At 50.9% G+C, this 12,450-nt stretch overlaps 1 protein-coding gene and 1 pseudogene across 2 annotated transcripts in view; one reads left to right on the top strand and one right to left on the bottom strand.

The window, feature by feature from the left end:
• Positions 1-12,450, top strand: part of CRAMP1 (cramped chromatin regulator homolog 1) — a 65,013-nt gene that overhangs the window by 39,859 nt on the left and 12,704 nt on the right. For both annotated transcript variants that reach the window (XM_028507676.1, XM_036021070.1), the window contains exons 9-14: positions 1,363-1,444; positions 1,950-3,092; positions 5,280-5,460; positions 10,202-10,383; positions 10,474-10,548; positions 12,079-12,160. In XM_028507676.1, the coding sequence (XP_028363477.1) occupies positions 1,363-1,444; positions 1,950-3,092; positions 5,280-5,460; positions 10,202-10,383; positions 10,474-10,548; positions 12,079-12,160 (1,745 nt within the window). The remainder of the gene's footprint in view (positions 1-1,362; positions 1,445-1,949; positions 3,093-5,279; positions 5,461-10,201; positions 10,384-10,473; positions 10,549-12,078; positions 12,161-12,450) is intronic.
• LOC114503465 lies at positions 6,232-7,756 on the bottom strand (annotated as a pseudogene).

Genomic DNA, 12,450 nt, shown 5'->3' with positions numbered 1-12,450 from the left:
GTGTGTGGGGTAGTGCACCATTCTGGGGTTCTGGCAATATGGGTTTTGTGGGCCAAGAGAGCTGGATGTAGAAAGATGTCATGGTTAGCAGGTTGATGGCTATAGAATCTTTCCCTCATCGTTCCCCCCTAAGACCCTTTCTGTTTCTATTTCCCTAAATATTTGTGTCTGATTTATGGGCAGGGCACCACTCTAGGCACAGACTATTTTGCAATTACACTTTTTTTTTCTTTTTAAAGATTGAGGTAAAAGTCATGTAACATAGAATTAACTGTCACCCTTTTTAGGTGTCCAATTCAGGACATTTGTGTACTTTCACAGTATTGTATAACTTCCATCTAGTTCCAGAACATTTTTATCACTCCAAAAGGAAACCTCGTACCCGCTAAATAGTTACTTCCTATCCCCTGCCTCTGGTGCCCGGCTTCGGGCAACCACCAGTCTACCTTCTGTCTCTGTAGGTTTGGCTGTTCTGGACAGTCCACATCAGTGGAGTCTCATACTGTGGTCCTTCCTGTCTGACTCTCACTGAGTGTCGTGTTTTTGAGGTTCATCCATGTTGTAGTGTGTCCATACTTCATTCCTTCCTTATGTATTTTTATATTCTTGGGATTAAGGCTGGCCAGACCTCCTTTCCTGAACTCAAGAGGCACCTAATAGAATAGGTTGGTGGGTTGTGCCAAGGTCTGTGATGAGATCTTGCACTGTAAAGGATACACAAGTCTCTGCAGCTTCATGTGAGTCTCCAGTTACTTCAATTTAAAAAACTGATTTTTAAGAAAAGGGATCAAAACTATGAACGTTAAAATGATAACAAATTCACATCTCTTAACAACTGACTCTAAAAAAAAAACCAAACAAATAAAAAACAGAATCATAGATATGGAGATCATTTGGAGGGTTACCAGCTGGAAGGGACAGGAGGGAGAATTGGCGGGGGGGGGGGAATGCAAGGATTAAGAAGCACAAATTGGTATGTAGAAAACAGACAAGGGGGTGATACGAATAATATAGGAAATGGAGAAGCCAGAGAACTTATATGCACAACCCATGGACATAAACTAAGGGGAGAGATTGCTAGAGGGAATGGGGGTACTGGGCAGAGCAGGGCAAAGAGGGAAAAATTGGGACAACTGTAAGAGCATAATTGAGTATTTTTTAAAAGAAATTAAGTAGAAATAAATTTTTTTTTAAAGGAGTCGGTGTCTCTTCTGAGACATTGTGGCTATGGCCCCTCCTCAGTGCCCTTCCTAGATGCCTTTACTCTTTATGGGATTGTCTTGCTGCCAGCAGCCTCTGCGGCTCTACAGAGGTTCTGTCTGTGGTAACAGCCTTCCTCTTCCCGTCTGTTGTTTCCTATAGGATGATTGTGGAACTCCATCGGAAGGTCTCCAGCCTCATTGAATTCTTAAAGCAGAAGTGGGAACTCCATGAAGTGCGAATTGTATCTTTTTCCTACGTAAAGCAGCACCCATCTCCACCGCCCAAATTCCTCAGCATCTACTGCCTAGAATGGTACCCTGCCTCTCACTCCCAGGTTTATATTGGGTCCCTGTGTGGTATAGCAGCTATGCCGTGAGGTAGTGTAGAACCGGAACCAAAACCCACAGCCCCTTGTCCTCTGGGTTTTGGGTGTGAACCTCCTTTCGGACCTTGCAGTGTCAAAGCTCTGTCACAGCAGCCCTCCATGTGGTGAGTAGCCACCATCTGGCCCGTGGGGTGTGGCCCAAGCATTCCTATGAGCAGGTTGATCAAAGTGGACAAGGATAGCTCCAGACTTCCCCTCCTCGTTAGCCAGCTCACAGCCCTGCCCAGTCCCCAGCCTGGACAGCATGTGTTAAGCATGAAGTTCCTAGAGAAGGAAATGCCTGAGTCATGCTTTCCCCAAGGCCCTATGATACCCAAGGGCCAGTGTGCTGCTGCACATGGTTCCTTAACAGTGTACTCAGCGAAAGACGCTTGCGGAGCGGCAGCTGCAGGACTCATTTGTGGAGTCGTCACAGGAGAAAGTGGTGCTGCACCTGTTCCCGGGAGAGAACTGTACACTGACCCCGCTTCCGGGAGTGGCTCGTGTGGTGCACTCCAAGGCCTTCTGCACCGTGCACTGGCAGGAGGGTGGCCGGTGTAAGCAGAGCTCCAAGGATGCCCACACGCTGCCTCCAGCCCAGATCCTGGGTATCCAGAGTGGGCAGGGTACAGCCAGGGGCCAGGTGAAGTACCCAAGGGGTGGCACCGAAGGCAAGGGTGGGGGGCGGCCTCCTCCTGCCACAGACGCTTCCCAGAGCTCCGGAGAGAGTTCCCCAGAAAGTGCCCCTGGGGAGGGGGCTGCCCTAAGCCTCAGCAGCCCGAATGCTCCCGACAGGCTTCCCCCTGGGCTCCAAGACACTGGGGTACGGCTTGAGAAGACTCCTATGGCAGCTCCTGTAGAGGGTGGAGACGGCCCAGTCCAAGAGCCCGGGTCTGTGATATGTGCCTGTGGCCAGCTCCCAGAGCTGGAGGATGAGCTCTCTCTCCTGGACCCCTTTCCCCGCTACATGAAGTCCTGCCAGGACCTCATCATCCCTGAGCCATGCCACTGCGTAGACCCTCAGCCCTCAGCATGCGTTTCCCCAGAGATTCACACTCCTAGCAGCGCAGAGGCGGCTGACCTTGCCCGGGCCAGAGCACCATCCCCCGTCCGCAGCCTTCCTGGCCTGGAGCCTCAGCCCAGCCCGGCGCCTCAGCCAGATGTTTGCACTAAAGACTCAGTAGATGTTCCTTCAGAGGAACCCCAGGAGAAGGCAAGCCCCTTGGACCCCCCGCCACTTCAGGGACAGCCTTCTGTTAAGCCCCTGAAGGACATCCCTCCTAGCCGCCTGGCCCAGCAGCTCCGAGAGGAGGGCTGGAACCTGCAGACCTCCGAGAGCCTGACACTGGCCGAAGTCTACCTCATGATGGGAAAGCCAAGCAAGCTGCAGCTGGAGTACGACTGGCTGGCTGTGCTGGGTCCCCAGGGCCAGGCCCCCAGTGGCTCCCCGCCTGCCGCCTTCCACAAGCAGCGCCTCCTCAGTTGCCTCCTGAAGCTCATCTCCACTGAGGTCAACCCCAGGCTGGTGAGTAAGGGTTGGACACAGCCCCGTAGCACGTGGCCGGAAGTCCCGCAGGCTGCTCAGAGAAGGGAAGGAGGCAAGGACTTCTGTGACCAAAGAGGCGGAGGTTCTCGCAGGCTGTGTTTCATTCTGTAGAGCAGGGTTGTGCGGAACACGGGTCAGGGCTTTGGCTCCTTGCCAGGCAAAAGCCCTTTTCTTCCAGGCTCACACAGGGTTCCAAAGAGGACAGTGACCAACAGGCCATGCCTATTAGATCTTGTCAGGCTCCAGTGACTCTGCTGAGCCCTGAGCCAAGGGGACAGTGTACAGAGGTGAGGTGGCAAATTCAGCCAGGAACTGAGCCAGGTCAGGCTTTATCTAAGTGTCAGGAGTACTGCAGGTTTCATCAGAGTAGTGACAAAGTCAAGTTTGTGCTTTAGAATGATTGTCCTGGGGAGGGCAGTGGTGGCACGCCTCAATGGAGGGAGGGAACAAATAGGATGCTGGGGTTGTGGGCTGCACCCTGTGGAGCTCAGCTGTGTAGGGCCCACTTAGGAGACCTCCGAAGATGGACCTCCATGGGTAGCTGTCCAAGAGAGGGCCAGTTGAAGTAGTTTAGGGCTCCTCAGCAGAATCCATGGTGTGTGGGTGGTCCCTGAGTCCAGGGAGCAGCTGTGATGGCCCATGGAATGAGAGGCCCTGCCACACAGACCACAGTTTATGGCCCCCTCCCTGGGGTGGCCAATTAGAGGAGCCGCATATAGGGCAGAGACTTTCACTGGTGGGAGAGTCTCGTAGGCTCTCCTAGACACAAGAAAACGGAGTCTTGAGGCCAGTTGTTCCCGAGATGGCAGTGTCTGTGTGATATTTAGAAGACAAGGCTCATAGTTTCTAGGAGGAGCAGCTGAGGGAGCTGGTAGCGGTGGTTTGGGAAACAGATCAGGACTACAGGCTCACTGTGCACCCCTGAGTGCTAATTCATGTCAGAGCCAAGTGCAAGGGGTGCCTTGGAACACACATTACACCTCCACTTTTCTTGAGCAGACACTCAATTTGTGAACTTGCTGTTCTGTCTTAATTTCCAGTGTGGCTCTCCTACCAGGTGCCCGTTTTCTCTGTTGTGCCTCTGCACAGTGCTTGCACAGAGGCTATCAGAAGAGCAGTGGTAAAGCGAATCAGGGCCTCATGTGAGAGGTGGCCCTTGTGGGCGTGGGTGGGGACTGGCTGGATGCTATAGAGACTGGTAAGGCAAGGCCTAACTGTGAGCGATGGCCTTCGGATTTGGTAGTGTGGAGGTGACCCTCGGGCAGGCATGGGCAATAATAGGGTAATAGGGTGGACAAAAATGACGCATTTAAAAAACTTTCAAGTTTGTCGTTTGGAAGGGTCAGGAAAGGAGATTGGGGGACACGTATGTTCTGTACCCTCGGGAAGGAGGATAAGGTAGCCTAGCTCCTGTGAAAGCTGGAAGCAGCACAGCTGAGGTAGTGGCCTTGGCCTCAACTGAAGGGGAGGATTGAGCAAGTTGGAAATATGATTGCCAAGAATGCAAAGCAGGGTGCTCAGAGCCTTGGTTTCTAAAGTAGGTTCCCTGGCAATAGCCTTAGCATCACTTGGGCACTTGTGAAAGATGCAGGTTTTGGGGTCCCACAGACCATGTTTTGACACCCTCTACCAGGTGATTCTGATGCAGCTCAGGTGTGAGAACCACTGACCAAAGGCCCCAGCAGAGAATCGGGACCTTGAATGAGAGATGGATGGCCTGGCCTTGTGGTCTCCCTCCTGCTGAGGTCTGGGTGGAGCACACTGACAAGCAAGTTCCCTGGGGTGTCAGGATGCTGACAAGAGGCTGGCTGGGCACTCAGGCAATTGAATAGTGAGACTGAATAAGCTACGCAGCAATGTAGGCGGGGGGGTGGGGCCAGGGGAGACAGTCCCATGGAAAGGAAAAAGGAAGTCAGGGCTGGGGGCTGAAGAAGAGCCATGGAAGGTACAGGATGGAGGAGGTGTGGGCCCCTAAATACCTACCCAACTGGTGATTTTGACTGCTGGCGTTGCTGAGTTACTCAGGGATACTGACCTGTGCCATCATGGAAGTGTGGTCTCCCTCTAAACTCAGGGAGTTCTTGTGCCTTCTGCTCCTGGGCACGGATTCCAGAACCACTGTTCACAGGCTGAGTTGGCTCTTGTTTCGGCCTTTTTCTGTCCTAGGCTCCGGAATCGAATGCCAGCTCTATGGCCTCAGTGAGGCCTGCCCAGGAGGAGCAGTTGACAACTCCCCCCGGGAAGGTGGTGAACATCAGCTCCCGGAGCCCCCGCTGCCCTCGAAACCAGTCTACCCTTCGCAACAGCAAGACCTTCTCTCCCAGCTCTGCGCCTTGCCCCTCCTCAGGTGAGGTTTGGCAGCCCCTTTCACCCGGATCCCACTGTCCTGGGCACCCTGCTGGGTGTGGGAGCTATTCCAGGGCTGAAAGCACAGGGACTCCTGAGGCCTGGCCCCGCTCAGTCACACTCTGGTGAGCGAGGTTAAGATGACAGAAATTGCCACCTCCTCGAGGGGAGGGTGAATGCAGGCCCGTCACCAAGGGCTTTGGGGTCCTCCGGTGCAGAAGCCAATGAGAAACATGGGGTAGCTCTTGCCAGTTTGTTCACTTTGGGGGATTGTGCTCTGTGAGATCAGCAGAAGCCTTCATAACATGCTGAGTTGGCTTAAAGAGAAGGTTTGGTTCTTTCTGAATCTTACAGAGAATATTTTTCTTCACACCTAAAATATTAGAGTAGCCCTGACAGGCATGGCTCAGTGGGTTGAGCATCGTCCCATGAAACAAAAGGTCGCCGGTTCAGGCCTGGTCAGGACACTGGGTTGCTGGCCTGGTCCCTGGCTGGGAGTATGGGAAAGGCAACTGATTAAGAGGCAGCCATTTGATGTTTGTCTCACACATCGATGTTTCTCTCCCTCTCATTCTCCCTCTCTTCCCTTCTCTAGAAATAAATTTTAAAATATCTTTTAAAAATAAAAGTGTAAAGGTGACTAAGTTCAGGGACTTCCCAGCAGTACAACACAAGCCTTGGAAAGAGTCTGACCTGCCAGTCCACTGTGTTTCTTTGCCCCAGTTGCATATCTGGGAGGTATTTATTTATTTGTTAGATTTTATTTATTTTTTCATCTTTACACCCAAGTAATTATCAGGGGCAGGCCCAGCTATAACAAACACGCAGGGAAATGGACAAGGGGGTAGAGGGGGCAGTTAACTGATTTAGTCTTGAATTTGAAATGTGAGGGTGGAAAAGTGATGATCCTTGGGGCTTGGGATGAGGACCAGCAGGAAGAAAGCTGTCTGAGGTGGGCATGGGTGTGCCCAAAGGGGTGAGGCACAAACCCTGGGACTCAGAGTTGAGAGGGAAGAAAAATGAGGCCCCTCTGCCAAGGACAGGGCACCTGGCTCAGTCTCCTCCTGCCCCACCCCACCCATGGAAGAGATGGGACCCACATTCCCTTGCTTCTTTCACTGGCCCAGAGGCTATTCCAGGTTGAGCCTCTGAAAGAAGCTTTTGCCCAACTCACACACGCTGATCATGGTGGCACAGGGTGGGGCAGCCTTGATCTTTGGGAGAAAGCCTACAAAGAGTCCCCTGGTGCCAGACTCAGCCCAGATCCTCTGCAGCAGCAGCCAGGTCAGTCAGTGTGCAGGGGCGACACTCTCACTGCCTCCACCACTCCCAGCGCAGCCTGGTGTTGTCTTCACCACATTGAAGGGTAGAGTCAGGATGGCAGCCACTGTCCCTGAGATGCCTCCAGCCACAAAGCTGATACCTAGTGACATCTGGTCCTTTGGCCTGAACCCACTCAGCCAGCTCTTCAACAGCTCTTAGTGGAACCAATACAAGGCTAAAAAGAGTACATCCCGAAGAACCATGGGGCCCCAGCCCAGCCACAGTGAGCGCCAGCTGCCCTGAGCTATGGCGGCTCAGACACAGACACCCAACTCCCAGTATGACACATGCTGAACCTGCAGCTTTGTCCGTACCAGCTCTAGGGGGCTGATCACAGTCACGGTGCCCAAGGGGGCCAGAGTACCAGCCGGCATGGGTACATAGAAGTAAGAGGTCAGGGCTCAACTACGCAGGAAGGCCTTGAGTTGGCTGTAGGCAGTGAAGTAGATGGCAGTGGCTGGCACAGTCAGCACCAGGGTGGGTGGGAGGGAGGCCACTCCATGAGGTCCTGGTGCCCTCATGTCCCATAGTCTTCACAAAGGCATCCATGGTGTCAGTGAAGCGAGCAGAGCCCTGAAACCAGGTGGCACGGCAGGCACCATTTGGACACAGATACAAGGGCTCCAGGACACCATTGCAGTACAGGAGGCACTTCGCTTTGGCACACGAGGGGCTCCAGAGTCTGGTGGGAGGCATCAGCTTGGTGGCCACTGAGGGGCGTTGAGACTGCAGGCCAACCTCCACCATGTCCAGTGGGGTCATGAAGAGAGGTGACCACAGCCCCAGCACCCAGGGTCGCTATTCATTGGACAGAGCTAATACCCCCAGGATCCTGATCAGCCACCTTGTAGCTTCAGTTGTGGCTCTAGGTCAGTACTTGTGCAGCATGGGGCCCAGGACTGGGCCGATTCATGGCGGCTCTATGGCCAGTGCTGGTCCATGCCCATTTCTTCATTTTTAGACATGGGAAGGGAGGGAGAAAAGGAAAAGGAGAGTAACATTGATGTGTAAGACAAACATCGATCTGGTGCCTCTCTCACGCCCCCTGACTGGGAACCTGGCCCACAATCCAGGAATGTACCCTGACCAGGAACTGAACCAGTGACCTTTTGGTTTGCAGAACGGTGCCCAACCCACTAAGCCACACCAGTTAGGGCTATCCAGGAGACACTTAAATTTAGGGTCCTTAATGGAGTTACTGGGTATGTAAACCCAGGATCAACATGACTTGTTTCCCCTGAGGCATCAGTTTTCTTTGCTTAGTATTTAGTAAAACAGATTAATTATGGCTGGAATTGTTGATTTTAAAGATAGGAAAAACATGCATGTGCCCTGCGGCCCTGACTTTTGTGCCCCTGGCGTAAGTCTACACTGAGTGTGCCTAAGCCCGTCTCCTTCCCTTCACTCACCGAAGTCTTGTAACTGTTTCTGAGACTGACCTGATGAGGTGAGATGTCTGGGGATGCAGGGACATCAGGGGCTGAGGGCTGGCACATTCCTCCATGTTCTGTGACCCAGAAGACTTCCATGTTAGGCATGAAGAGTGTCATAATTGTTCCCATAGGCAGACTTTCTTGCCACCACACCTCGGCCATCCTGGACATCTGGAACATCCACACTGGCCAGGCTGCCTGCAGTGCTAACTGCTGTATGGTGCACCATGCAAGAGGCAAGCTGGTCCTGCCTCTGCTCTTGCTCTGATCCAGATGGGTGCCCTAAAGCCTGCAGTAACTTTCTGGCTGAAGAGATCTAGTGTTCTGGTGTGTTAACATTCTCTAGGGCAGTGATTTTCAGCCTTTCTCATCTCATGGCATACAAACTATTTACTAAAATTTTGCAACACAGCAAAAAAGATTTTTGCCAATCCAACAAAAAAATAGGTATAATTTTGATTCATTCACACCAGATGGCTATTGTTGAGTTGGCTGTTGCCATTTTCTTATTTGACAGTCTAAGGAAAAAGAAGTCAGTGCCTCTGATTAAATAGTCAGGTATTGCACGTTTCAAAATTGTTGTGGCGTGGTTAGAAACAATGCTTTAGAGTTACTTTTCATTCAGACAGTGTCACTAGCTTTTTGTCTTCTCTAACGTGCTGTGTTGCGAATAGCCTGCCTGTTCGGTGCTCGAAGGTTCTGTTTCCTTGAGAGCGCTTCCTAGGGGCCTTCGAGAAAACCGGGCTGCTTCAGTGTCCGGTTCAGCACCTCTTGCAGGTCCTGTTTTTGTTTCTCCTCGCCTTTATCCTGTTTCCGTGTACTGCTCCTGAAGAAGGCAGCAGCACCTGTGAATCGGTTGTTCTCGCAAATAGAGGCATGGTACCTGAGGGTAGGACTATTTATGTAGTCTTTCTGTTGTTAAAATTTTGTAATTCCATATACTCTTTTTTTTTTCAATGTTTTATTTATATACTTTTTTAGAGAGGGGTAGGGAGGGAGAAAGACGGAAACATCAATGTGTGGTTGCCTCTATCACACCCCCCACTGGGGACCTGGCCCACAACCCAGGCATGTGCCCTGCCTAGGAATTGAACTGGTGACCCTTTGGTTCACAGGCTGGTACTCAGTCCACTGAGCCACACCAGCCAGGGCCCATATACTCTTTAGTATCCATCCTCTTTCTGAATTGAGGATGCTTCTAGACTAGTGCACCTGCAGTGCTAGAATCCAGGCTAGTGCTTAAAAGACCTAGTCTCTGGATGCCATGAGTGTCCGTGTGTAAACTCACAGGTTTGCAAATAATAATAAGAGACCCAGTTTACCATGAATCAAGGGTGTTTTGTAGCAGCATCTGCAATAATAAAAACAGTGTGTAGAGTCCCAGAACAATGGTTCCTCAATAAATATTTTCTGTCCTTATGTCTCTGAGTCTGTGTTTTGTGTAATTAGAGATTTAGACCATACATCAGCAACTATGGCCCACAGCCTACTGGTTGTAAATAAAGTTTTCTTGGCACATAGCTGTGTTCTCTGGTGCATACACATGGTGTCTGTAGCTGCTTTTGTGCTGCAGTTTACAGTTTTGTGCTACAGAGCTGAGTTTAGCAGAGGATGTCATGTAAGCCCACAAAGCAACATATATTATCTGGCCCTTTAAAGGGAGTTTGCTGACCTCCGGTCTATACCAGATGTTCTGGTAGTTCCTCTAGCTCTGGAAAATGAAGGCCAACTACCCTTCCCACTGAGGATCAAACAGGGTGGGAAAGTGCCTTCATCCTGTCAGGTGAGAGCTATGATCTCACCATGGAAACTAGAATTTCAGGAAGATGGAAATGTAGGTTTTATGGGACTAAGATACAGGGAATTTCTTTCACTGAACAGGTTGTCAGGGATTCTTCCTGATTTTCTTCCCAGTAGAACTCTATTCACAGTGAAGATGTTTCTAGGCGACTGTAGCTGTGTTCACTTCCCCTTCTCTTTTTCTAGGTTTGAGAAACCCTCCAAGACCCCTCTTGGTGGCTGGTCCCTCCAGTACAGGAAGCAGTGACTCAGATGGTGGCCTTTTTGCTGTCCCAACGACTTTGCCACCCAACAGCCGGCACGGGAAGCTCTTCTCTCCCAATAAAGAGACAGAATTGACTTTCCTTCAGCATCTGAACTCCATCAGCGTAAGTGCGAGGACTGCACCCTGCACTTGTTTGCTGCCCCGAGTTTGCTGTGAAAACACTCTCAGGGATCGGGCACTCTTTTCCTCACAGATGCAGTCGGATTTCTTCTTGCCAAAGCCCCGGAAATTGCAGAACCGGCACCTTCGGAAGCCACTGGTGGTCCAGGTCAGGAACCCTAGTCGGGTCTGCACGGCTTCCACTGGCCAAGCGGCCAGACACTGTGTTTCTCCTGTGCCTTGGTGTTCACCTGAAATGGGGAGTCCCTGTCCCTTTCTTCCTTTTTCTAAATAGGATAAATGAAGTAATAACTGCCCCTAACTACATCTGAAATTAAAGATAATCTTTACATGACATGAAAACTGCTTGCAAAAAAGATAAAGTTCTGGGGATTCAAATGTCAAGAGCGTTCCAGATTAGTACATATTTGAGGGCTTTCAGAACATCTCTTTATAAAAACTGCTTCAGTGGAAGTGGTTGGCAAGGTTTATGGATTGGTCAGAGACCAAATCACATCAGTGTTCATAATGACCACCAGGGGACCTGCAGGTGACATGTGCAGACCAGACAGGATTTCCAGGAATAAGCTGCATGTGAGAAAGAGGGCAGTTTTATTTGGAGGTAGAAAGATAAAAGAGGTGAAGCTGGAATTCTGAAATGACTGTGGACCAAGAAAGTGATCAGTATTCATTGTTTTGGGATTAATGCTTGGATCTCCTTTTGTTAGACTCTTAGAAATCTCCTGAGATTAATTTATTTAGAAATGAAAGATTGCATGGTGGGTCTCCGGAGGGAAGATGTATTCTGAATCCCAGGTGTTTCTGTGTGTGTGTGCAGACTGTAGCTGACTCTTGAACAGAAAGGGCATTTGGAGCAGAGCAGGCACGTCTTTGGCTCCCCGTCTTTTTAACAGCTTGCCCCTCCTGCCTCACAGCGCCGAGCAGGTCTGATGGCCCTGTCGAGTTCGCAACCCCAGGAGCACTCCCTTTACACTTTGCCAACACTTTGGCAAGCCTCTGGGGGGCATAGAGATGTCCTTTGTGTGTCAGCAGAGAGGCAGCCGTGCCCCCAGAGCTGGAGGTCCTTGGGACACTTTTGGGTTGACAGATACTTTCTGTTAATGTTTTACTTTAAAGAGCAACCATTTCAGCACTTAATATTTCTTTAGATGGCATTTGTCACATTGGAACTTCATTATTCACACACACAAGCCCTGGGCAGATAGGCAGGGGTGGGCACCGGGGTCAGGTGGAGGGCTTCAGGCCCTTAGCCTGCTGTGTTACAGCCAGCAACTTTATTTTCTTCACCCTAAATTTGAGGAGGTGGGTGTCTTTCGTAACAGTCCACATTGAGCATTTATAAAGAGATGTATATGACTAGTTGCATTCCAGCCAAGTCCAGAACATTCTGGATTAACAGTGGATGGCTCTGACATTTCTCCAGTTTCCCCAGGGGAAAGTTTGATCTCTGGGATTCAGAGAGGACGCAGTGTTCAGGGCTCTGTGTCCATAGGGTATGCTCGTCCTCAGACTTCTTCCGGCGCCTTTGTGTCATTAGCTCTGGGACCAGAACCATCTGGTCACGCTCAGCTTGCTTTTAACCAGAATATCCATTTATAACTCTTCCCTGGTTCCCTGAGTGATATTTGGTGTTGGGGTTTTTCTTGTCACCTGATTGTTGGCAGTTTTCCCTCCACAGAGAACCCTGCTTCCTAGACCATCTGAAAACCAGTCCCACAATGTCTGCTCCTTCTCTATCATGTCAAATTCCTCCATAACTGGTAAGCACTGGGGCTACTGGGGTTGGCTTTTCACTCCACCTCACTCGCATGTGGCCTCGTCTTTGGGAATGGCAGGCATTTGCTTTCCCAGCTCTTGGAGTGCATTTCCAGCTTCCCCCGTGCAGCCTGTCCGCAGACATGGAGTGTGCCCCTCTGCTGGGCCGGGCTGCAGTGCAGGCAGACGTGGACCTCTGAGAGGTGGTGCCCAGGCAGCTTCCTCCATAGGTGGGCTTAGGTGGCCCTTTCAGGAACGCTTTGCTTAGTTTAGTGTACCCTCTTTCTGAAGTCGT

The sequence above is a fragment of the Phyllostomus discolor genome, chromosome 3 (assembly GCF_004126475.2).
Source record: "Phyllostomus discolor isolate MPI-MPIP mPhyDis1 chromosome 3, mPhyDis1.pri.v3, whole genome shotgun sequence".
In the NCBI taxonomy this organism is placed as follows: domain Eukaryota; kingdom Metazoa; phylum Chordata; class Mammalia; order Chiroptera; family Phyllostomidae; genus Phyllostomus; species Phyllostomus discolor.
Note: the sequence above shows the minus strand (reverse complement) of the source record. Positions and strands in the feature narration are given on the sequence as shown.